Here is a 26230-nt window from a genome sequence, read left to right on the forward strand (position 1 = left end):
GTGTTAAAAGAGGCACAATGGCTATGTACAGCTTGGACATGAGCATAGATTCTTTCTCTGGTTCAGCTGTCAGGTCGATTTCTTCCGGATCCAGATACTGGCACTTGTTATAACATCAATACTACTACGCTCAATGTGAAACTCGCAGGTTATGAACAAAATCAGTTTAACTGCTTAAATACAGGCATTCTCCCTACCCACCTTGCTGTGCTTCCACCTTAGATAAAATGCTGGCACTGCTCGTCTGCCTTAACATCAATATTTTTATTTTGACTTCTGTGAGAGGAAGTTATTTGTCCTTTTATATCTATAAGAGAATGTCACATCTATTGTTGCAGTCCACACAAGGAAAGGTTTCAGAGGAACAGCCGTGTTAGTCTGTATTCGCAAAAAGAAAAGGAGTACTTGTGGCACCTTAGAGACTAACCAATTTATTTGAGCATGAGCTTTCGTGAGCTACAGCTCACTTCATCAGATGTTTACCGTGGAAACTGCAGCAGACTTTATATACACACAGAAATCATGAAACAATACCTCCTCCCACCCCACTGTCCTGCTGGTAATAGCTTATCTAAAGTGATCAACAGGTGGGCCATTTCCAGCACAAATCCAGGTTTTCTCACCCTCCACCCCCCCACACAAATTCACTCTCCTGCTGGTGCTAGCCCATCCAAAGTGACAACTCTTTACATAATCAAGTCGGGCTATTTCCTGCATAGATCAAGGTTTTCTCACATCCCCCCCACCCCCATACACACACAAACTCACTCTCCTGCTGGTAATAGCTCATCTAAACTGACCATTCTCCAGGTTTAAATCCAAGTTAAACCAGAACATCTGGGGGGGGGGGGTAGGAAAAAACAAGAGGAAACAGGCTACCTTGCATAATGACTTAGCCACTCCCAGTCTCTATTTAAGCCTAAATTAATAGTATCCAATTTGCAAATGAATTCCAATTCAGCAGTTTCTCGCTGGAGTCTGGATTTGAAGTTTTTGAGCGAGAAACTGCTGAATTGGAATTCATTTGCAAATTGGATACTATTAATTTAGGCTTAAATAGAGACTGGGAGTGGCTAAGTCATTATGCAAGGTAGCCTGTTTCCTCTTGTTTTTTCCTACCCCCCCCCCCCCCCCAGATGTTCTGGTTTAACTTGGATTTAAACCTGGAGAATGGTCAGTTTAGATGAGCTATTACCAGCAGGAGAGTGAGTTTGTGTGTGTATGGGGGTGGGGGGGATGTGAGAAAACCTTGATCTATGCAGGAAATAGCCCGACTTGATTATGTAAAGAGTTGTCACTTTGGATGGGCTAGCACCAGCAGGAGAGTGAATTTGTGTGGGGGGGTGGAGGGTGAGAAAACCTGGATTTGTGCTGGAAATGGCCCACCTGTTGATCACTTTAGATAAGCTATTACCAGCAGGACAGTGGGGTGGGAGGAGGTATTGTTTCATGATTTCTGTGTGTATATAAAGTCTGCTGCAGTTTCCACGGTAAACATCTGATGAAGTGAGCTGTAGCTCACGAAAGCTCATGCTCAAATAAATTGGTTAGTCTCTAAGGTGCCACAAGTACTCCTTTTCTTCACACAAGGAAAGCCATTCTAAAAAGCAGATTACAGTAAGAAGGGGCCTTAGTACACTTCCTTATAGCTAGAAAGCTGCCTACTTCTAAGGGGATTAGTGGTACTGATGCTAAAATAAAGCATTACACAGAAACTGACAAGACAATTAAGCTTAGGCACTTGCTTTCTCTTGCCGGGTCTTCTGATAGAGGCATTTGATTTCATCATTCTCCTGCCAATCAAAACTTGGTCATAAGAAAGAAGAGACTCCAGAATTTAAAGATTCTCTCAATAATCTAGGCTTATTGAAAGGCTACTGCTGGCTCCCTGCAAGTTCTTCAGGTCTCTCACCACATACCTGTGGATTAATTAGACTCCAGAAGCTTGTCCAACAAAATGAAAAGGACTTTTCAACAGAAAAGTCTCCTGAAAATAATGAACCCAGTGAACCCAGTACAAATTTATTAAGGGCCAGATGCTCACAGGAGTTACACCAATTTACACCAGCTAAGTATCTACCTGTGACGGGGCGCACCCTCACCACTTCTCTGGCGCCTTCTTCTGGTCACTCTGGGAATTAGCTCTTGAGGCTGGTCTTTTTTGCACCACCATTATCTGTATGTTGACACATTTTACATTCATGTCCTCCTTTTCCATTGCTTGCTAATATGTCCTCTGTACTAAGGGAGTTGTGGAAGATAGTGGAAGAAACGTCTTTTCCTATTCTGATGACACACACATCACTTTGTATTTTGGGGGGAGGTTGCAGGATGGTGGGACCATGGCTTTATCTTTAAGGTGGATAGTGAGTCTCAGAAAATTTAAGCAGGACTTCCATCCCTGAATCTATTTGCATTCTTTCTTAGCATTTACAAACTGTCGCCTGAACAATAATGAATTAATCTATAGTACACCCTATGAGGTAGGTTATTTATTCCCTCCATTTTACAGAGGTGAAAACTGTGACTGACCTAAGGCTGCTTACCCAGTCCATGGGAGAGCCCAAGTGAGAATTTAGGAGTTCTTGACTTTTCCTTTAGGCTACGTGGCCTCTCTAGCAGTGACTCATGTATAGCAACTTTAGTGAATAAATACTACCCCTAACAAAGGGGAAACAGTGAAAGCAGTTCCTACCATAATGTGTAGTCTCCTGTTTCTTTTGTAGCTCCTTTAGTTTCACGACATGGAAGCTGAGCTGTTTTCTGAACAAAGCACCTGTAGCTATGCAAATGTGAACCGGACTACCTGCGTGTGGAAGGGAGGCGGGTGTTGGGTCAGATATATGAGAAAGAGAGCCTGTGTTAGAGAGAAATTTGAAGACATGCATTTCCAAATTTTCCACTGTATTTGATTGAAAGAATGGCATAAGCAGACTTCTGAAGATAATTAATTTTTTTCAAGCTACCACAAAATAATGATACACAATTTTTTTTGCATAAACAGCCATCAGTGGCCTATGTACATACTACACCAGGCTTACCTTCAGGCTGGGAAGAAAGAAAAGATGCTAAGGGACGTACATATTATGTCAATCATAACAATCGAACCACAACTTGGACTCGGCCCATTATGCAGGTATGAAGTTTGCTGTTGAAATTAAACAATACAACAGAATGCTTAAAATGTGTTGGGTCTAGTTCCCTTTGAAAAGCTGTTTTAAGGTTCTTAAACAGAAACAGTCTATGCAGTGCATTGGCAATTTAGAATAAAATTATTACATTTAACCAGGAAGATTTACAGTGATTAAGATTATGTTTGCTAAATTTCTGTTAGGGCCAGAATAAAGATATAACCACAGTGGTGAGAAATGAGAGAGATAGTAAATATATTCAGGGACAAATTTTAGAATCAAATTCAAAATGAGGATTTTAATCTGTGTACTAATTAAAGCCATTTATAGTAGTTTGTTCTTGCCTAAGCAGTTGTTCATTATTTAAAGCATGAATCATTTTTAATTCCATTGAACGTGCTTTTTGAAATAATATATTTAAAGCTTATTTAGAAAAGGATTAACAGAGTACTTATGGCTTTCTTTTAAACAGCCTAACTGCAGATAAACATGATCCTGACACTTAGCTAACTTGTTTTTGCCCCTGAAATAGCTTGCAGAAGATGGTGCAGTTGGGTCAGCAACAAACAGTAACAACCATCTAAGTGAGCCTCAGATAAGACGGCCTCGTAGCCTTAGTTCACCCACAGTAACTTTATCTGCTCCACTTGAGGTAAGAAATCCTGTCTCATCTAACAAAGATCACTTCTGTCCTGACTTCTCATTCTTTCTGTTGTGTTTGACCTTTTATTTTCACTCCAGTTTTGCAGCCAATACATTCTTCTCTCCTGTTCTGTTAGCTTTGCCTCATGATGATGATATTTTCTTCTGAAGTTTTGTTCACATGCATCTTCATTTTGTACAGTAACATTGCCTAATTTTTCTTACTCAACTCTCACACTCATTGCTGGGTATGGGGAATATTCTTTCTCCTATAGTTACCTTTGCTATCATTGCTTTGTTTCATTTGTGTGTGCATATCCTGTAATATATGTATTACCGTAACTTCTTGCTGCAAAAGCATCAAATTAGAAATATTCTCAAAAGCTAAAACATTTATTTTGAAAGGCAAGTGCAGTAAACTGTAAGTAAAGGCTCTGCAGCTTGAGTCTGGAAAGCCGTGGTTGAAGTAAGGACATCTCAAAGCTTTTGATTTTGTATTTCATTCTTTTCAGCAGGGTATTTTTATTTCCTTTTAGTGCTTTTGAAGATATCTCCTGGATTTAGGGACAGACTTAACTGTCAGCTTTCTTCATTGGAAAAAGTTTTCCTGAATGGTTTTTGTGGACTATGGTACAAGTAAAGGCAGCGGTCTAAACTTTTCAAGTCTAGATGCGTAAAGTTCAGATTCTAAATCCATATTAAAACAACTAAAAATAAGTGCCTGATTTTCAAAGGTCTGAAATGCCCATTGACTTCAGTGGGATTTGTGAGTACTCAGCATTTCTGAAAAAAGGCCATATATATATTTAGGACCATAATTTTAGGCAACCAGATTTTAAAATTTGTCAATTATTTATACTGTAAATGTATTCCTCTATAATAATAATTTGCAGTTTACTCTCCTTGAACATCACTGTTCTTGCCTGAGAACTTCTGGATAATAAACAGTACACTAGTATGCAAGATTAGTAAATAAGGCACTGATCATGCAAAGTGATCCACCTGCATAAATGTTTTTGCTGGAATGGAATTCCACTGGACCCAGAGCAGGTGAATCTCCTTGTAGAAGTGGCATCTAAAATATGCAAAAATATTCTTGACTACCGTATAATAGATATTTAACTTTGAAAGAGGAACCAAACTTACCAGAATGGTAGTTTTTAATCCATACCTGTATTTTGAATTATGAAGAAAAACTGATTCATATACTCAATATTGAAATCCAAGATTTATAAGTATCTGAATTATAAAATGTATAAGATAATAGAGGTAAATGTAAAAGTATTTGATTACAAATCATGCTTCAGTATCTACTTATTTGTGCCATTTACTGATCCGTAGATATGTCATTAAAATATAATCAGTGTTACTCAGCCAGGCAGTAAACAAAGTTAAAAGTAAGCGGTTACTGTAATGGGTAAAACTTAAGTGCCCAGGTCCCATATTCAGAAGTGGCTTGATTTCTCTGGAAGTTAAATGTGTATGCACTTTTGAAAATCTACTAGGCGCCTATCTCCATCTTTAGGTGCCTAAATACCTTTAGAAGTCTGGCTGTTAGGTTTTGTAGTCTCGTTGAAAGTCAATGAAAAGGAGGCACTTTTGAAAATTTTATCCACTATCTGTAGTTACAAACTGGTCTGAATAGTTTGAACTTTCCTTTTATTTTAGGAACTTGCTTAATGCTTATTTTAAACATTTTGGTTGGTGAAATCAGTTACTAATTGATGAAAAATGCATTTGAAGTATCTTACACTGCCTTTTATTCATCTATACTTTTTTGCTTTAAAATGTTTGTCACATACAGTGCCATGCAAACAGCAAAGTAATGCCTGTATTTTTTTACATAAAATTGATTTTTGGTATTTATAAAGAGGCAGTAGAGAAAGGTATCTAAGATGTGAGCTACAATAGCCCTATTTTTGGGAGAGGAAAGTGATAAAACACCATGGCCTTCACAATGAAAGCATATTATGTAATAAGGAGCAGCCAATTTTAAAATAAATTAGTGATTGAGATAGCGATACCCCTTGTTCCTGTAAATTGTATCCCCATTGAAAATGTGTTCAGCTCGTGATACCAAGTGTCATTCATAATATAATATAAAATGATATTTGTGGAGTCTTAATGTTGCTCGTTTTCCACAGGGTGCCAAGGACTCTCCTGTGCGCAGAACTGTCAAGGACACCCTTTCCAACCCACAGTCTCCACAGCCATCACCCTATACTTCTCCTAAGCCCCAACACAAAGTGACACAGAGCTTCTTGCCACCTGGCTGGGAGATGAGAATAGCTCCAAATGGCAGGCCTTTCTTCATTGATCATAATACTAAGACGACCACATGGGTAAGATGAATTCTAGCTTATAAAATTTTAACTCTGTTGGTGTTTTCTGGATATTTTTACCTGGTTATTTTTGTCTTCCCTCCTGTATACCCTCCTTGCTGTTGTTCCATGTACTCATAGGCACTGACTCCATGGGTTGCTCCGGGGCTGGAGCACCCATGGGGAAAAATTAGTGGGTGCTCTGTGCCCACCAGCAACCAAGCTTCCCCCCCCCCCCCCCGCCACCGCCAAGCACGCCGCGTCCCCGCTGCTCCGCCTACCTCCCAGAGCTTCCCATCGCCAAGCAGCTGTTTGGCAGTGCTTAGGACTTTCCAGGATGGAGTGGGGAGGAGTGGGGACGTGGTGCGCTCGGGGAAGAGGCGAGGCAGGGGCGGAGACTTGGGAGCAGGAAGGAAGCAGGGACTTTGGGGAAGGGGTGGAATGGGGGCTGGGTGAGGGCAGTGCAGGGGTGGGGTCAGGTACCCACCGGGAACAGTGGAAGTCAGCGCCTATGTTATGTCTTGTCTTTAATTAAATTGTAAGTTCATCATGCAGGAACCTTGTCTGCTTAAGAGTTTGTACAGCACTTAGCACAATTGGGCCATGAATGTGACTGCAGCCTGTGGGCACTGCTGTAATACCAAGATTTAACAGTGACGCACCTAACAAATTAACATCCTGAAGTGGCTGTTGTAATACCTATTCCTGCTGTTTGAGGATTTACACATCTTTTTCTCGTACGTCATTGCCTTTTATATACTGTACTATACACTGTATATTTGACAAACCGGTGGACAAGACCATCATTTTGAACAGATATTTTATTTAGGCGTAAATTTTAAAATCCCGAAAGAGATTTAGGAGACCCCAGAGTTTGAACCTAGAGTGTTGTCTTAGCCCATTCTAAAGCTACTGTCCATCTGCAAAATTTAAGTGAGTTTGGATTTCAAAGGCACACACTCTTCCGAAGTGTTTTGGGTCCACTGTTTAGGTTTGAGGCTCTCTCATAATTTTAATAAATTTCATTGTCCCTTTCACTGCTCACATATTAAAATGATTATAATAAATGTTCTTCAGTCATCACGATTCTACTATGTTATCTGCCTTGCATCAGTATACCGCATTTTTCTTTAATTTTTTATTGTGTACTATGTTAAAAAAGAAAAAATGAGAAGCTAAACTATTTTTTAAAAAGTTAATGGAGAATCAAGGGACTCAACTGCCCTTTTGGTTTTTTGTTTGTTTTTTTTTGCTTTGTGAGAATAATGTTCTTGGCAGTTCTCCATCCTTAATTTATCTGGTTATGTGTATACATTGCCTACTTGGAACTATGCATGATATATACCAGGGGTAGGTAAACTTTTTTGCCTGAGGGCCACATTGGGGTTGCAAAACTGTGTGGAGGGCTGGGTAGGGAAGGCTGTGCCTCTCCAAACAGCCTAGCCCCCACCCCCTTTCCGCCCCCTCCCACTGACTGCCCCCCTCAGAACCCCAGACCCATCCAATCCACCCTGCTCCTTGTCCCCTGACTGCCCCCTTCCCGCCCCTAACTGCCCTCCCTGGGACACCAACCCCATCCTGCTCCCTGTCCCCTGACTGCCCCGCCCCCTATCCACACCCCCGCCCCCTGACAGGCCCCCTGGGGCTCCCATGCCTATCCAATCTCCCCTGTTCCCCGTCCCCTGACTACCCCCTCAGAACCTCCGCTCCATCCAACTACTCCCTGTCCCCTGACCGCGTCTCCCCCCAGCCTCCACCCCATCCAACCGTCCCCTGCTTCATGTCCCCTGACTGCCCCCCGAGACACTCTGCCCCTTATCCAAACCATTCCGCCTGCTCCCCACCCCCTTACCATGCCGCTCACAGCAGCAGGAGCTTGCAGCCCCACTGCCCAGCCGGAGCCAGCCACGCCACCACGCTGCCCAGCAGGAGCAGCAAGCCAGAGCGCTGGCGGCTCCAGCTGGGCAGTAAAGCTGCAAGCTCCTGCTGCTGTGAGCGGCATGGTAAGGGGGTGGGGAGCAGGCGGAATGGTGGGGGAAGGGGGAACAACAGGGGAGGGGTTGGGGGCTAGCCTCCCCAGCCGGGAGCTCAAGAGCCGGGCAGGACAGTCCCACAGGCCAGATGTGACCCACGGGCTGTACTTTGCCCACCTCTGATATATACTGTCTGCTGCAGAATTTAGGCATCCTTAAGGACATGGTATCAGCCTGGAATTTTAACTTTGAATTTCCTTGCCTAATTCTGTTAGCTGGATCCTTGATTTTACTTCAATGTCGGTCTTTGTGGTTCATTGTAAATTTTGTTCTCAGAATAATGTTTTCTTTACCCTACAATGACTTTGTGAGTTTTGGATTGGGAGTTAGCTGGCTCCTTTGTAGCCACGTTTCTTAGACTGATGTTTGTTGCTGTCGGAACACATCATTGTCGCTCTCGACTCTAGAAGCACATTGGATTATACAGTCACCCATTTTTATTATAGTGTTATTGTTCAAAATACTTACACTTAATGGTCTATTTCATTTTCATACTTACAACTTGACCATAAAAATGTACTTGACTCATAGTTTTGTATGTACTGACTCAGCTGGGACACACATATTTTTCCCCTTTAAAAACACTCACTATTTGAATTACATAAAACAGCTTTGAGAGACCTGTGTTTGTGCGCGTAGAAGTCAAAATCAGTTTAATCTTAAACAATAGAAATTTAGGAATATGTTTGTATCTATATATTAATATCTGGGAGAGATTTTCAAAGGTACGAATGACAGGTGCCCAGTTCCCATTCATTTTCAATGGGATTTGGGCACCTAACTCCATTTGTGCTTTTAAAAATTCCTCCACAATCATTATAGAACTGTAATCTCAGATCCAGGAACTGTCTGAACATTGTCCTGAGCTCTCATTAGCACTTACACCGAATTCACCAAAGTGCTTAAGGGTGTTTTTAATTCCCATTGACTTCGGTAAGACTTAAGCACAGATTAAAATTAGTCTCTTAATTAAGTGCTTTGCTGAATAAGAATATGATTGATATTCACATGGTTAAGTGCTTTTCTGAACATAGCCTAATAAATAACAATAATAATAATGTCTAATATCTTATTGTTTTGAGAAATACATAAATGGCTGAGATATCATATTGAGGTTTAAAAATAGTTCTAATATGATGCCTGATGTTGAATAGGAAGGTACTTTTAAAAAATTATACCAGTTCTCCATATGTCAGAGTGATTACTGTGGGTATGTCTACATTGCAAAAAAAACCAAAACAAAAACAAAACCCAACCCATAAACCTGTGGCAGCAAGTCTCAGACCCCGGTCAACTGACTCAGGCTCAAGCTATTAGGCAAAACTAGCAGTGTGGATGTTCCCACTCAGGCTGAGAGACCCACACCTCTCACTAGGTTTCAGAGTCTGAACGCCAGCCTCAGCGGGAACATCCACACTGCTACTGTTAGTGCTGTAGCATGATCCCAAGTCAGTTGACCTGAGCTTTGGGACTCGGTGCCACAGAGTTTTTGCCGTGTAGGCATACCCTGAGTTAACTATCTCTGTTTATAAATATTATCTAATTATTGGTTGGTCTATAATGTCTTTAGAGGTTCAGTAAATTAATTTTAAATTTAACAATTATGTATTTACAAAATAAATTAGCACATTGTCAATTTATTTTGGCAATCATTTCTTTTTAAATAATTTTCCTTTCTAATGGAATTTAACATTCAAAGAAAACTCAGGTAAGACTCAGTATGAATTAAGAGTCCAAACCATCAGTTTGGATTTTTAGCCTTAGATCTGAATTTGCTAACTTTTGTCGTTTTCATAGAATCATAGAATATCAGGGTTGGAAGGGACCTCAGGAGGTCATCTAGTCAACCCCCTACTCAAAGCAGGACCAATCCCCTGCTTTAATTAGTTACAGTATATGTCACTGACAAAGAGTCTATGTGATTTAATTCTAACACTTGTACGGTTTCACTGTGACTTCAAATCCTCATATTGAATTTGGAACTCTAGAAATAGAGGGTGAATGTGTAAAAATTGAATGGATTAGCATATGGAGCCACTGTGCCTTGTCAGTCCAAGCTATGACTTTAGTAATTTGAGCTAGCTTAGTAATGAAATACTCGAGCTTTTCCACATCATCACTGCAATGTAATTGCTGCTGGTTGGATTCAGTTTTAAATACTGTGCACTTTTATTTGTTATATGTCATGCTGGTGCCAAGTAATCTCTATCTACATTAGAAGCCTCTAATGATGGTTCTTAGTTTAAGTGCTGCAGTATTTGGGTAAGCCCAAATATTTTTGTATCTTTGTTTTCCATGGGTTTTTGTTTTATTTAGATTGCTTGTGGTATTTTATTTGTACTGTTTGGATCCAGGCAGCCATTAATTTAATGTCTATACAGTGATATGAACATAAGGAGCTCTTCTTCCTCTTCCTCGTTTTTTCCAAAATAAGTGAGAGATATGGCCTTCTCCTGCCTGATCGGTTAGTTTTTCTCTCTAAATTTATAAAAAAAACAGAAAGGTGCATATTTTTCTCTAAACCCTCCATTAGTTATTTAAATTAGAATTGATTATAGACGGAGAGAATCTAGCAGTCGTCCCACGTGATGCAACAATCACTAAATAAACCATACAGTGCAGAAAACAGAAATACTCCACTATTCCTGAACATCAGCTGTCAAGCAGTATCCCCCTCCCTAAAAGCTTGTGTAAAAGCCTGTCTTTTTGTCTCCTGAAGGTCAATAGATTCAGTCAGTCTCAAACAATGCAGAGGGTACATTCCAAAGGATAAGGGCCTTCTTGGAGAATGCCCTGCTCCCAGAAGACTTCCTACACATCCAGAAAATGAAATATCCAGGGAGGAAGAGATCCTGCATCATCATGGCTCCCTTTGCCATTATAAATGCCATTGGAAAAACACAAACCTGAATACAATATTTGAAACCCACACAAATATTAGAAACTATTAATCTTAACATGGCCAAACTGCTTTCTCGGCTTGTTGATAATTGGTGAGCATTCCTGGACCTGGTTAGCTGTGCTGTAAAGTAATGACTATTTTAAAAAAGAAATTCTGTACCAGGAACCACAAGTTAGTGTGTTTACAAATTCAGTAAATAGGGACCTGTGATACTATTGTGGTCTGCATCTGGAATAAAGAATTGAAGCTGGTTTCATCATGAAGTGGCAAATGGTGAAGTTAAGGTTGTATTTTGCCTGGGGAAAGAAGGCACTATAGAAAGATATATTTTTCCTTCTCTTTCCTGCTTTTTAAATAATGCAGAACTGAACAGCTATTATCCTGTTAGCAACTGTAACAAAAAATACTACGATGAGGAAAAAAATGAGATGAAAAGAAAATACACACCCATACCTGGCCTTTGACATGACTTGCAAATATGTACCAATTCAAAAATAGTATGAAAAATTCTAGGCCAAAATTGTCACCTCCTTCTACCAGAAAATGTTCTGATGCTATAGTAATGAGTACAGTGTAAAAGCTGAGACGCACACAGTTTTCTTAGTTTTGAGTTGGCCAAGTGCAAAACTTTTAAAAAGGAATGTACCATAGGGCTAACCATCTCTTGCCTTCATAATAGTCTAAAAAAAACCCCTTCTTCCATTTTTATCTGAGTATGTGCATTATATGGACTTTGACTTGCTTTCATAAGGAAGTTTCCCATGGTAACTTTCTGTCCAGATTTTTAGTGCAGCAAGGGAGATGACAGTGTGCATAACCCTAGGAGAAAAGAAAGATGCCGGCATGCTATGTAGCAACCTGACAAAATCAAGAATGGACAACAATGACAAATGGACACAAGGTGTAGAATCCCAAACACATTGTGAATCCCAGTCTGATTTATTGTATGTAACTCTCATAGCTGCCTGAAGGTTTGCACTTTGGCAGTGCTTGTGTGGCAATTTGTTATGCTATACAAGTATTATTGGATTGAATATTGACTTACTAATGGTGACAAAGCATTCATATAAAGTATTACCATACAATGTATAATATCTCTTAATCCATTTAAAGCAATTAAGTGCCTCATTTTATTACATGGAATACTAGCTCTGCAGTTTGGTTTGACTGTCTTTTATAAGCTGATAGAAATATCTAATAATAGAGAATTTCCACACAGCTATTGTTACCTGTTTTGAGTCCTGAAAACTAATAAATAGTGAACTGGCTCTGATCTAACGGACCATATTATATCTGTAAATAAGAAGCATCTTTGTGGTTTAAATTGTTATGGATTTACAGTGCTGTATTTATGTTACAGGAAGATCCACGGCTGAAATTTCCAGTGCATTTGAGATCAAAAGCTTCTTTGAACCCTAATGATTTGGGCCCTCTTCCTGTGAGTATCAATTTGACATATTTTACTATATGCATAAAGACCTCTTTTGAGAATGAATGTATACTACTTTCTGCATATACTGTATGTGAATCTGTGTATTGTGTGTATATAACATTGTGATCTGAGTAATGTGACAGGAATACACTTTCCAGAGCCTGCTAATAACATTTTTGGAGTGGTCAACCACTTATTAGCTTAGCTGAAAGTTCAAGGAATGCAGAAGCTTTCTCCATGTCTTTATCATTGGCTGTGTGACACTGGATGGTTAAAAGTTGTTGCTGTGAAAACTAAAACAGTATACAAGCTTGAATCAGTGGGGTCTAAGGAAGGGCACATCCTATAATCAAATAACATTTATGAATTAATTATGTCAGTTAGCTTGCAGATCTCTTTGCCTGTGTTGTTTTATTGGCATTCACAAATCTAACTTAATATTTTGTTCTGTCTTGGAGAAGGAGTAGGTGGTGTGCAGTATGGTTTAATTTAGATTTTGAATGACACTTCTACATTCCACATAGAAAACCACCACTGTGATGCAAATGTTACTTGGGATTATATTAGTAACCAAAGTACACTGTTGCTTTGCTTCATAATCAAAGTAAATTATAGAGACTTTCTATCTTGATCAAAAGCTTTGCTCTTAAAGGCAGAAAGTAATATCTGAACATTTTGGATTTCTTCGTGTGCTTCTGATTCAGTGCCTGATGTCAGTAGTGCTCATTGGTCTTGTCGACACTCTGAGGAAGATACTAGCAACACTGGAAACATTAGCGGAGACAGGCCCCTGGTTTCCACCAACACTCTCAGCATCTAATCCAGCTGGGAAGAAGTCTAACTGGCCCTGTCTTGACTACCAAAAAGATGTTTTTGAAATCAATTTAGGGAATTCATTCGTTACCTTGACTTGAAATACCAATTAGCACCTAGTGTAGGCCCAGTTTAACACCTTTACAATAATTTGTTAGCTGGTTACAACACAAGACTAAAGCAGTTTTAAAAGAAAGATAGGTGTGCAGGAGGCTGTTTTATTGGCATTTTTCTCATGTAAATTGGGTGTGCAGTTATGTCCCCGGGGGGGGGGGGGCTTGTTTACATGCAGAGTTGCACTCATTTAACTAAGGTGTGATTTTTATATTGATTCAGTTTAAACTGAGCAAAATGCTGTCTGGACATTCTTAAGTCAATATATATCATTTAAATCTGCTTATATCATTTAGTGCAAGTTGATCAGAAACAGGTTTAAGGTAAACTGGAACAAGCCATTTTTAAATCAAACTAGTGTGTGTTTGCATAGGTTTTTGCACGAGTTTAACTAAACCTGTTTAAAAGCAGATTGAAATTAAAATAGTTTAATCTTTTTGTTGTAGAAAAGGCTGAAGATGATGTAGAAGGTACATCATGGAGTAGGAGTAGGTTTAGGGGTAGTACATGGAGTAGGTGGTGGTTTTGAATGGTGCTTGGTGTACTAAAAGTCTTCTGCTTCCATTGGTGGGAGGATAGGAACATAAGGATTGTCATAGCGGATCAGACACATGGACCTTCTAGTCCAGGGTCCTGTTTCTGATATTGGCCAACACATTATGATTTAAAGAGGGGTTCAAGAAACACGACATAAAGTAGCTATTGGGGTAATCCACCCCTTATGAAGATCTCCTCCTGTCCTTTATATTTACTGATTGCCTTAAACCCTGAAGCAGCAGATTTCACATCTCTTCCAAAACTTTTTAGTATTTACTGTTATAACTCTGGGCACTCTTGCTATCCATATAAACATCCAATCCCTCTTTGAATCTTGCTAACTTCTTGGCCTTTGATGTTAGCCTTCTGTGATTGTTCTGTGTCTTCTAACTTATTTTAAAAAAAGAACTAGCTTAAGTAAATGTAGGTGATGTATTTCTCTGTGCCGTGTGCAGTAATACAGTAATATTATTTTAAATAACATTCTTTTTTTTTTTATAATTCCAGCCTGGTTGGGAGGAAAGAATCCATTTGGATGGAAGAACATTTTATATAGATCATAGTAAGTAAGCACCTAGGTACTACTGCAGGTAGACAAAGGGAGTGAATAAATATTGAAGTGAAAGCTTTATAATTTTACTCTTCATTTAGGAAGCCAGGTGTTGATATGTGGAGACATTGATACCAGAGACTTAGTGCCCTCATACGGTACTGTATATTCACCAAAAGCTTGCTTTTAATTGGCTCATCAAGCTTTGTCCCTCTCTGATCTTGTGAAGCATTAACATTTCTTCTTTGTGGTTTTCTTTGTTTTTGCTGATATTTTGGATTCTTTGTTGTTGTTGATGATCCCATGGCTTATTTGCACTTATTTAATAAATTAAAATACACACTAGGAATAGAAAATAAGATGAGAAAAGATGATGTATCCACAAGTCCATATGTAGGCAGTGGAAGAAATAACACTGATAAGTAATTTTCCCTCCCACTTCCTTAAAAAGGTCTTGTGGCAATGCCAATTCTGACCTTATTTTCTATTTGTAGCATGTTTTATTGCACCCACCCCGTTAATATCTATCCAATTCTGTTATTGAAGTTCCAGTGTAAGTGATGTTTCATTGTAGACTTGTCTTAATACAGCATCTCGGAACAAGTGTGTGGATTTTTGTTGCTTGAATATAAGTGGCAGTCTAATAGAAGATTTTTTACCTTTCAGCCGGGTTTATTTGAAAGGGGTTCCTATTAATGGGGATAATCCTCACATAAAAATATAGAGACAATGAAATATCCTTAGAAAAATTGGAAGTGGGGAGGATAGCTGCACAAAACCTGTAAAAATTAAAATCTTAAACCATTCTACCGGTTTGACAGTATTAGGTTTTTACTTTATTTTAGTGTCAGTAGTATTAACTGCTATGCTTATTCTCTATATTTTAAAAAAACTGTCTGTAAAACAGATTGCGATTTTTTTAAATTGCATGCTTAGCTTTTAAGAGGTACCCTGCTTTGAAATAAGGAATTGAACTAATAGATTCTTTGCAGAGAACAAGATTAACCTGTTCCAAATATTACTATGGAATTCTTAGTGCTCTTTGCACTTTTATTAATTATTTTAATTAGCCAACAAATGTATGGAATCTTAGAGTTAAGGTTAGCAATTTATCCTGAACTCCTGTTATCAAGGGGTCCAAGAAAAGAAAAGAGCTTGATTTAAGACAGTGTCACATTTACACTTGCTGTAATTCCCTGTCTTTCAATAGTTTAATTAGCCAGACCCTTAAAGTTATTTGAGCATACGTTTGTCTCTAAATATAAAGGAAAAATTTAATGTATACATTAGTCAGATTTCTAGTGAATTTTTAGTGATTATTAAACATTTTACATTTTTTTATTTGAAATTTCTCCCTCAATTCCCTCTCCTGAAATGCAGGAGTTTTTTGGCTTTGCAGATGGCAAACTGCAAAAAGCAGTTTTTTCCCGGTGATACTTGTTTCCAGAAAACACCCATGTTCTCACATTGTTACATCACTGTGGTTACCAGTGGACAAGCAGCAGGGGTGAAATCAATGGTATCACAATGGACTTGTTCCAGTTTCTTTGCGATAACCTCATGCTCAATATTAAGCAAAAGACTATGCAGAATGTTCAGTGACTTGGCTTGCCCAATATTAATAATAGTATCTGTCTTCACAGTATTCCTAAGGAATATAATGACATGATATTCATGCAGTACACAATTGCAGTAATGTAAGGATATGGTTGTAATATTCCTGTTTCATATATATTAATAAAATAATAAATGTATAAGTCCCAATTACAAGTTTATGAAACAGTATGTACAATGTACCCCATTAACTAGCCACTCAACTGATCATCAACATCTCTTGTATTCACAGTCCTCTGTCAGTTAAAGTGGCTAGTTATTAAAGAACTATAACGGGGTATACTGACCTTTTATAGGGTTGCCAACTCTGACTGAGGCTATTCCAAGAGATTTTTCCCCCCTCAACATGATATAATGTCCTTTTCTTAAAATAGCCTATTAAAATCTCCTGGATTGCTTTCAGTAGTCAGTGGGAGATGGACGCTGATTCTGGGAGACTCCAGGCCAATCCTGGAGGGTTGGCAACCGTAGCCTTTAAGAGAAGAGGGGGCCAGAAGACCCCATTCAGAGAGTTGGAATGAACAATGGCCCAGGAAATGGTAGTGGAGGAAAGGAGGCACTCCTGAGGAATTGGGAGTTGGATGGGTGGAAAACCCAGAATCAACACTTTAAGGGCCTGAGATCAGGAGCCCTCCAGGGTGGGACAAGGCTCCCCTCTCTTTCAGCCAATCAGGAGCCATCTCTCTGAAGGACAACAGAGGGAGGCTGCTGCAAAGGGATATCTGGCCATGAGAGTCGGATCAGTAAGCAGCAGCCCTGCTAAAAGTACCAATCATTCTAAAACATTTCTGTGTAAAAGATTGTGATTATTTAAATTAATGGTACACCATCAACTTGAAATCCAGCCAACGCTATTAAAGGGCTAATAGATTCAGGTACTATTCATGTCCTGGTTCCCCCCACAATTTTTGTGATTCTCCAGCTCTATAGTCCTATTTTCTTAATGTTTTTCTCTCCCCTATTACAGTGCAAAAGGCTTGTGCAAACAAACAGCAGAGAAACTGACTCTTGGGGAACAACAAGACTGAGTGCTATCAAATGCACAGCATAAACTAATAAAGAAAAATTGACTTTCAGTTGTAGGAATTCTGAATGTCACTTGTGGAAATAGTAGATTAAAAAAAATCAAACAGAAATTTCACATTTCAGAAGTGATTATTTTAAAACATTCCTTTTAATAATGATACATAAATATTTTAATTTCCAAGCCCTCCAAGGGGAAGTGCATTGGTCATAAGATACAGAGCTTTTCTTTCCCTAAGACTGGTTCAAGTTCAGCTGGGTCAGTATTATGACCAAATGTCATTTTCCATCTGAAAGCTGTTCGGTTGCCTGTGTGAAATGACTTAGTTGTCTCTGTCCACCTACACTCGCTATATCTGCCCAGGCTGTGTGGAAGACATTGGTCTCCAGCGCCTTCCATAAGCATTCCATTATACACTTAAGATGCATAAAGAGAAATACAGAAACAGTATTTTAATATTAAATAATTATTAACAAATAAGAAAATTGCCACAGTTTTCACCCTTTTTTATTCTCTCAACACTTTCTTCAGAAACGTTGTTTTAAACTTCAGCTTTCACAATCCGATCTATTTTTTGGCCATTTTAAAATTAAATCAATATTAAAAACCAATAGATCTTTCAGGCAAGAAATTTGGGGACTTAAAAAAAGTGTGGGGGGGAGCTTGATCACAGTTGTTACCGTACAAATGATAAAGCATAGCAGTACACATAATACAAGGATTGTTATTCCACAACTAGGGCAGCAAATTGATGACTTAGACTTTGCCATTGCAGATGGTAATCTACTTGGTTTTTGGAGCATTGTCTTACTGTTGTGATACCATCATTCCATTGTGGTTCTACTGTGTTTAGATTTTTATCTGGAATATGCTGTGTGCAGGCAGGGAGAATATCACTATAATACCGTATAACCATTACCCTACCAATGCTCTAAAAATCTGCAAATGCAAACACATTGTGTTGCTATTGTATCATTGGCAGGAGCCATTTTGGTCAAAATTGAACATGCTTCCCTTGTGCCACAACTTCATAAGGGAAGGCAAAAATGTGCACTCTTAACCTGTTTGTAAAATCAGTAGCTAGGGTCTATGTGTCTTTCTGGAATGGAGGGAATTTCTTCCCAGTTCTATTTCAGGTTTTATTTTTAAATTGTTGTTTCTTTCTTCTTCTAAATTTATAAAAAATAATTTGATCATATCATAGTGTGAGCTCTTGTCAATTTTTTTTTCATTTTAATTGGATAAAGAGATGCATGTAGTTGAAAGTTGCACAAGAACACACAAAAAGTTTGAATTTAGTAAACTTAATCTGGCATTTGAAGGGGTTCTTTGCTTGTCTTTACCTTTTGTGCTCAAGACCTTTGTTTGCCTAATCTGAGTTAAGTGCATTTCAAGCTCAAGTTATAAATCCCTGAAGAAAAGGGGTTTATAATTTAAATATTGACACTATAGATCTTTAACAGCAGTGTGAGTATACTGGATTATACGGTAGTTTTGCATTTTTGAATGAGTGTTCCCAACTAAACAGTGTGATGGGGTTTTAATGGATGGGTTGTACGCAGTTCTTTCCTAACCTTGAAGTACTAAGTTATGGATGTTGCAGGGAGGTGGGATGCAAGTGACATTTTTTAAAAGGATGATTTTATGGGGTGGTAGAAGAGAACTAATGGTATGATTTCTTTTGTTAACTTACAGATAGTAAAATTACTCAGTGGGAAGACCCCAGATTGCAGAACCCTGCTATTACTGGTCCTGTAAGTATTATGTATGCTAATGGTTTTGAATGCCATATATTAAATGCTATGGCTGAAACTCTCTCCTGTGCCAAGATCCACTTGATTCAGGGCAGTAGGGACTGTCATGTAGCTGCTTACAGCTGATTTTCTAGGTCAATCTGTGCTGCTGCAGCACAAGTTAGAACAGCCCTATGGTTGCTCTGACTTGCTGGCAGCAGTCCCAAGCAACAGGACGCCAGTTGGGGATTGACAGAGCACACTGCACCCCAGTCCTGCCCACTGTTCCAGGGCCAGACAAGGTATGGTATAGATCGGGGTAGGCAACCTATGGCACGCAAGCTGATTTTCAGTGGCACTCACACTGCCCAGGTCCTGGCGTCCGGGGGGGTCTCTGCATTTTAATTTAATTGTAAGTCTCTTAAACATTTTAAAAACCTTATTTACTTTACATACAACAATCGTTTAGTTATATATTATAGACTTATAGAAAGAGACCTTCTAAAAACGTGAAAATGTATTACTGGCACGCAAAACCTTAAATTAGCGTGAATAAATGAACACTCTGCACACACTTCTGAAAGGTTGCCCACCCCTGGTATAGATAGAGGCAATCTCTGTGTCTTCTGAGACCTCCCCATGTCAGATGGCCAGATTTGGAAGCTTGCCAGCCCTCTAATTTCCTTCCTTTCTTCCACCAGTTATCATATAATGGAATTTCTTCCTTAAGGGCCCAGGAAAAATATTTGATCAGTGGGTCTCTACCAATTATAACATAAAGGAATTTCTTCCTTTAAGTACCTAGGAAAAATATTTGATCAGTGGATTCTCCCAATAAATCCCTGACTACTCCATAATCTTGACTCTGATTTATCTTAGGTATCTGATCAGAGTGTATTATTTGCTGCATTATTTCCTCTTATGAAAATCCCATCTGTTCAGATACTGCATGGCTAACAGATGGACAGTTGCCACTTTGACTTGCTAAAACCCCTTCGTTTGTCACTGTTTCCATTCTTCTGCAGCTGCAACAAGAAACCATCTCCACCAAATTGAAACAATGAAGTTAGTCTCTAAAGGATATTCATTACTAAGATCATCCTTAGGTAGAAAAAGTACTTTTCCAAGGCAGATTTTTCACTGTAGGAAACAGACTTTGTGGTGATGAGACTCCAGGATAGAAATCATGCAGAGGCCATATCCAATTTAATACAACATAAGAGATGCTACTTTCTTGCTCTTGGCATCCAAGAAGTAGGCATTAAAAATGTAAATCTGGATATATTTTGTCAGCATGCAGTGAAGACTCCTCCTCTGGCCTCCCTTACTCTTTCCTCACACATCTTTTCTATGTTAAAATCCTCTTCCTCTACTATGGCTTAGAACATAACAATCCTCCATTCCCTGAGCAACTCTTCCTTGGCTTCCTAGCACTTCCTCCATCAAGCTGAAATTGCATATCCTCCCCTTCAGACTTCTGCACAGTAATGCCTCTGTCTGCACCGCAGGTCTTACCTTCTACACTTTATGCTCTCACTTCCCAGTTGTGACTCAGTGCCTGTTTTTCATGCCATTCCCTACGCCTTGAACATCCTCCCTCTCCTGTGTGGCAGGCTAACTCACTCTCCAAACCCTTCCTCAGACATGTTTCAGATCATTTTCCAGAATTTGCTCCTCTGGTTCATCTACTCCTGCTCTGGTGCCTCAACATTTATCAAAATAAACAGAAGACAATTGAAAAAGTAAAATAAAAGAAGCAAGATACATGACCAGATTGCTGGCTGGTGTAACTTGGGCTAAAATGGAGTTACACCAATTTATACTAGCTGAGCATCAGGTTAAGAACAAGAATTGAGTTTAAAACTAAGTTTGTATACAGTCTGTTCCCTTGCGAAGCTACGCTCTCCCAACTCACTGTTCGCTCTTCCTTTCCTTCCTACTCACCATTGATTGTAGGTAATTATGTATTTTTCTCAAAAACCCTGTCATTGAAATTCAATGCAAAACTTTGACTTCAGTGGCACAGAATCGAGCCCTGGGATCATAATATCCTTTGGCCATCTCAGTTTTTATCTGTGGGGGAGGAGAGGGGGAAAAGCCAATTAATGGTATTTTTTAAATGGTTGGTCCATTTGCGTTTGGTACTTATCTGATGTTGCTAAGTCTCCATCATTTAGCCCTTAACAGTAACCAGTCAGTATATTGAAAAGCAGATAATATCTACTTTTAACTTACCAGTTGATCATACTGAAAGTTACAATTTTATTACTGCATTAGAAAAACTCCAACTAATCACTGATGTGAATAGGCCCCTAATGCACTCAATAGGCCGATCTTTTTCAAATACCATGTGCGTGGTCACCAAGAATGTCTTTCACGTAAAGTCGTTCAGTTCTAAGGACCCTGCAAGAAACTCTGAGAATAGGATGTTGGAGTTTTTTAGTTTAATGCTTATGTGAGCCTAGCAGCCTTGTGTGATGCTGAGGGCTCAGGTCAAATCTGGGTTTTCAGTCCTTGGGTTCTTAGGGACTTGGATTGCTATGGAAGCACTGTATTGTGCTGAGTCCCTGAGCCTGCGGTGGTGAAGGAGATGGGGTGGGAGAGTAGAGGAGCTCTTCACATTCATCACTTATCCGGGGTGATAATTGCTGACAGAATTCTGGAGCTGCGAAATTAGTGTTCATTTATTTAGCCAAATATCTAACCAAATAAAAGCTATATCTAGTCATTATGGAAAGGTGGTGACTGTCTTAGTAGCAGGTGGCATAATCATAGTATCTGGACGCTATTACAAACATATAAAGTACATACATTCCCTAAAGGGATATTGCATTGTGTGAGTAAGGTATTTAGCCAACAATAAGCATGCCAAAAGATTCCTTCACTCCTGTAATAAAGTCACATTCTTATCCTCATCAGGGGATAATGATTTTTTCAACTTTTCACATCTCATCTTCCACAAGGAAGACAACCTAACAGGCATATTTCAACCTCCCAGTTTACACCCACATCCAGCCAATTATAAACCCACTTCAAGACAATCTGAAACATTCTTATCCCCCAGACGCATGTCCTGAACTGGCATTTGTGATGCAGCTGGGAATGACTGAAGAATATGCAGCTCTGATGACATTTTGGAGTTCAGAGCTATTCTTTTGCCCTCATGGAAATATACTTCAAGTGTTTAGAGCTGCTGCTCATTTGCTTTAACTGTATTGATAGATCTACTCTTTTGTCCTGTGGAAGCAAGAGGGCAGAGGAAAGTAATGAGGTGACAGGAAAGGATTTTTTGCTTTTTATTATGATCTGTCAAGGCCAAGTGCCCTCTTCTTTCTCTCTCTCTTCCCTGCTCCCAACCCCAAGTAAATTTCCTTTGTGCATGGAATCTGAGGGAGAATGGTGAGCTAAGGAGGCCTGCGCGCGTGTGCCCACACGCACACACACACACCCCAGTTGATTGGCATGGAGCAGATTGTAGCTTTCCACTGCCATTACTCCAGTCTTTTTTTTTTTTAATACAAGGGTTTTTGTACATGACTCTCGTATTTGAGGTCTGACAGTCATAAGGATGGTGAGGAAGAGCTTTGATTGACGTCTTTTAGCTGTACCCCTGCCTTAAGGCTGGTCCAAATGAGTGCTTTCAGGTCTGGGGCCACTAGCTAAAAGGGTTGGCTTTAAAGAATTTCCCTTACACTTTTGTACCCATGCCAGTTTGTGCTGTATTTCCTTCAAGTATATAAGCTAAGTAGAGTCTAGCTGGGTAAGTTCTTGAATGGGAGACTTTCCGGACCCACCTCAGTGTTATGCATGTTGATGGTGATTCAGTAGAAGGCACACTTCTGAGTTAGTATCATAAGAACAGCAACACTGGGTCAGACCAAAGGTCCATCTAGCCCAGCATACTGTCTTCCGACAGTGACCAAACCTAGGTGTCGCAGAGGGAATGAACAGAACGGGTAATCATCAAGTGATCCATCCACTGTCGCCCATTCCAAGCTTATGGCAAATAGAGGCTAGGACACCATCCCGTCCCATCCCGGCTTATAGTCACTGATGGACCTATCCTCCATGAACTTATCCAGTTCTTTTTTGAATCCTGTTAGTGTCTTGGCCTTCACAACATCCTCTGGCAAGGAGTTCCACAGGTTGTGTGTTGTGTGGAAAAAAACACTTCCTTTTGTTTGTTTTAAACCTGCTGCCCATTAAATTCATTTGGTGACCCCTAGTTCTTGTGTTTAAAGAAGTAAATAACACTTTCTTATTTACTTTCTCTACACCAGTCATGATTTTATAGATCTCTATCTTGTCTCCCCTTAGTTGTCTCTTTTCCAAGCTTTTCCCAGTCATATTAATCTCTCCTCATATGGAAGCCGTTCCCTTCTCCTAATCATTTTTGTTGCCCTCTTCTTTAACTTTTCCAATTCCAATATATCTTTTTTGAGATGTGGTGACCACCTCTGCATGCAGTATTCAAGATGCGGGCATATCATGGATTTATATAGAGCCAATATGATATTTTCTGTCTTATTATCTATCCCTTTCTTAATGATTCCTAACATGGTTAGCTTTTTTGACTGCCTCTGCACAGAGATTGGATGTTTTCAAAGAACTATCCACAACAACTCCAAGATCTTTTTCTTGAGTGGTAACAGTAATTTAGACCCCATCATTTTATATGTATGGTTGGGATTATGTTTTTCAATGTGCATTACTTTGCATTTATCAACATTGAATTTCATCTGCCGCTTTGTTGCCCAGTTTTGTGAGATCCTTTTGTAGCTCTTCGCCGTCTGCTTGGGACTTAACTATCTTGAGTAGTTCTGTATCATCTGCAAATTTTGCCACTTCACTGTTTACCCCTTTTTCCAGATAATTTATTCATATGTTGAACAGCACTGATCCCAGTACTGACCCCTGGGGGACATCTTTATTTACCTCTCTCGATTCTGAAAACTAACCATTTATTCCTACTCTTTGTTACCTAACTTTTAACCAGATATTGATCCATGAGAGGACCTCCCCTCTTATCCCATGACAGCTTACTTTGCTTAAGAGCCTTTGGTGAGGGACCTTGTCAAAGGCTTTCTGAAAATCTAAGTACACTATATTCACTGGATCCCCCTTGTCCACATGCTTGTTGACCCCCTCAAAGAATTCTAGTAGATTGGTTAGGCATGATTTCCCTTTACATCTTCCCCAACAAATTATGTTCATCTATGCATCTGACAGTTTTGTGCTTTACTATAGTTTCAACCAGTTTGCCCGCTACAGAAGTCAGCCTGTAATTGCCGGGATCACCTCTGGAGCCCTTTTTAAAAATTGGCGTCACATTAGCTATCCCCCAGTCATTTGGTACAGAAGCTGATTTAAATGTTAGGTTACAAACTACAGTTAGTAATTCTGCAACTTCACATTTGAGTTCCTTCAGAACTCTTGAGTGAATACCATCTGGTCCTGGTGACTTATTACTATTTAGTTTATCAATTTGTTCCTCTAATAACCTCAATCTGGGACCATTCCTCAGATTTGTCACCTTAAAAGAATGGCTCAGGTTTGGGAATTTCCCTCGCATCCTCAGCCGTGAAGAGTGATGCATAGAATTAATTTAGTTTCTCCGCAATGGCCTTATCATCCTTGAGTGCTCCTATAGCATCTCAATCGTCCAGTGGCCCCACTGAATGTTTAGCAGGCTTCCTGCTTCTGATATATTTTTTAAAAAAAATTGCTATTACTTTTTGAGTCTTTGGCTAGCTGTTCTTCAAATTCTTTTTTGGCCTTCCTAATTATATTTTTACATTTCATTTGCCAGAGTTTCTCCTTTCTATTTTCCTCACTAGGATTTAACTTCCACTTTTTAAAGGATGCCTTTTTTTTCTCTCACTGGTTCTTTTACTTTGTTGTTTGGCCATGGTGGCCCTTTTTGGTTCTATTAGTATGTTTTTTAATTTAAGCTGAGCCTCTATTACGGTGTCTTTAAAAAGTTTCCATGCAGCTTGCAGGGATTTCACTTTTGGCACTGTATCTTTTCATTTCTGTTTAACTAACTTCCTCATTTTTGTGTAGTCCCCCTTTCTGAAATTAAATGCTGGGCTGCTGTGGTGTTTTCCCCACCACAGGGATGTTAAATTTAATTATATTATGGTCACTATTGCCAAGGGGTCCAGCTCTATTCACCTCTTGGAATAAAGAATTGCTTCTCCTCTTATGGGTTCCAGGACTAGCTGCTCCAAGAAGCTGTCATTTAAGGGGTCGAGAAACTTTACCTCTGCATCCCATCCTGAGGTGACATGTACCCAGTCCATATGGGGATATTTGAAATCCCCCATTATTATTGAGTTTTTTATTTTTATAGCCTCTCTAATCTCCCTGAGCATTTCACAGTCACTGTCACAATCCTGGTCAGATGGTCAGTAATATATCCCTACTGCGATATTCTTATTATTCGAGCATGGAATTACTATCCATAGAGATTTTATGATACACTTTGGTTCATCTGAGCTTTTTACTTCAGTTGATCCTATGCTTTCTTTCATATATAGTGCCACTCCCTCACCAGCACGACCTGTTCTGTCCTTCCGATATATTTTGTTCCCTGGTATTACTGTGCCCCACTGATTATCCTCATTCCACCAAGTTTCTGGGATGCCTATTATATCAATATCCTCATTTAAGACAAGGCACTCTAGTCCACCCATCTTATTATTTAGACTTCTAGCGTTTCTATATAAGCACTTTGAAAACTTGTCACTTTTTAGCTGTCTGCCATTACATGATGCATTTGAATGGGACTATTTTTTATTTGGCTGTTTCTCATCAGATCCTACCCGAATTTTATCATCTTCCATCCTCTCCTCCTTACTAGGACATAGAGTATCTCCATTAATAGATCCTCCTCTAAGGCATCTGTTGCCTCCCAGCATGGAGTTTTGGTGGGAGAGTGGAGAAAGACTGCACTATGGAGCTAACTTTTTTTTACTGAGCTGTGTCATAGAGGTCATGACTGCCTGCTGTGGAGTTAGCTTCTACTTGATTTCATTTGGCATTGTAATTTTCTGTAGAAAAGTTCCTAGAATTTCAAGAGGGGACTTATTTAAACATTTATAAACCCAAATAAATAAATTTATTCTCAAAGATCTTCTGTCATTTCCCATAAAGGTGCTCTCAGATTCCAACTCTTAATTATTTTCTTCCAACCTAAATTCCTTCTTATATTTTTAGCTTTTCATTTCTGTTCTAAAATTGTTCCATGGTGTTTCTGCGGACCGTCACATAGCAACTGCATTCTTCTCCCGAGGTGTCTGCGCTCTAGTGGTGATTCACGTGAACCCTAGCTATTATACAATGTCACTTAATTCCTTCTTAGGGTGTGGGGAGCTAATTTCAT

At 39.3% G+C, this 26230-nt stretch overlaps 1 protein-coding gene across 12 annotated transcripts in view; it reads left to right on the forward strand.

The window, feature by feature from the left end:
- Window positions 1-26230, forward strand: part of NEDD4L (NEDD4 like E3 ubiquitin protein ligase) — a 371283-nt gene that overhangs the window by 310825 nt on the left and 34228 nt on the right. For 10 of the 12 annotated variants that reach the window (XM_073343628.2, XM_073343623.2, XM_073343622.2 and 7 more), the window contains 7 exons: window positions 3005-3136; window positions 3664-3783; window positions 5918-6115; window positions 12390-12467; window positions 14433-14487; window positions 14577-14633; window positions 18809-18867. In XM_073343628.2, coding sequence (XP_073199729.1) covers window positions 3005-3136; window positions 3664-3783; window positions 5918-6115; window positions 12390-12467; window positions 14433-14487; window positions 14577-14633; window positions 18809-18867 — 699 coding nt within the window. The remainder of the gene's footprint in view (window positions 1-3004; window positions 3137-3663; window positions 3784-5917; window positions 6116-12389; window positions 12468-14432; window positions 14488-14576; window positions 14634-18808; window positions 18868-26230) is intronic. The other 2 variants (XM_073343624.2, XM_073343626.2) reach the window with 1 other exon arrangement.

The sequence above is a fragment of the Lepidochelys kempii genome, chromosome 5 (assembly GCF_965140285.1).
Source record: "Lepidochelys kempii isolate rLepKem1 chromosome 5, rLepKem1.hap1, whole genome shotgun sequence".
Taxonomy (NCBI): Eukaryota; Metazoa; Chordata; order Testudines; family Cheloniidae; genus Lepidochelys; species Lepidochelys kempii.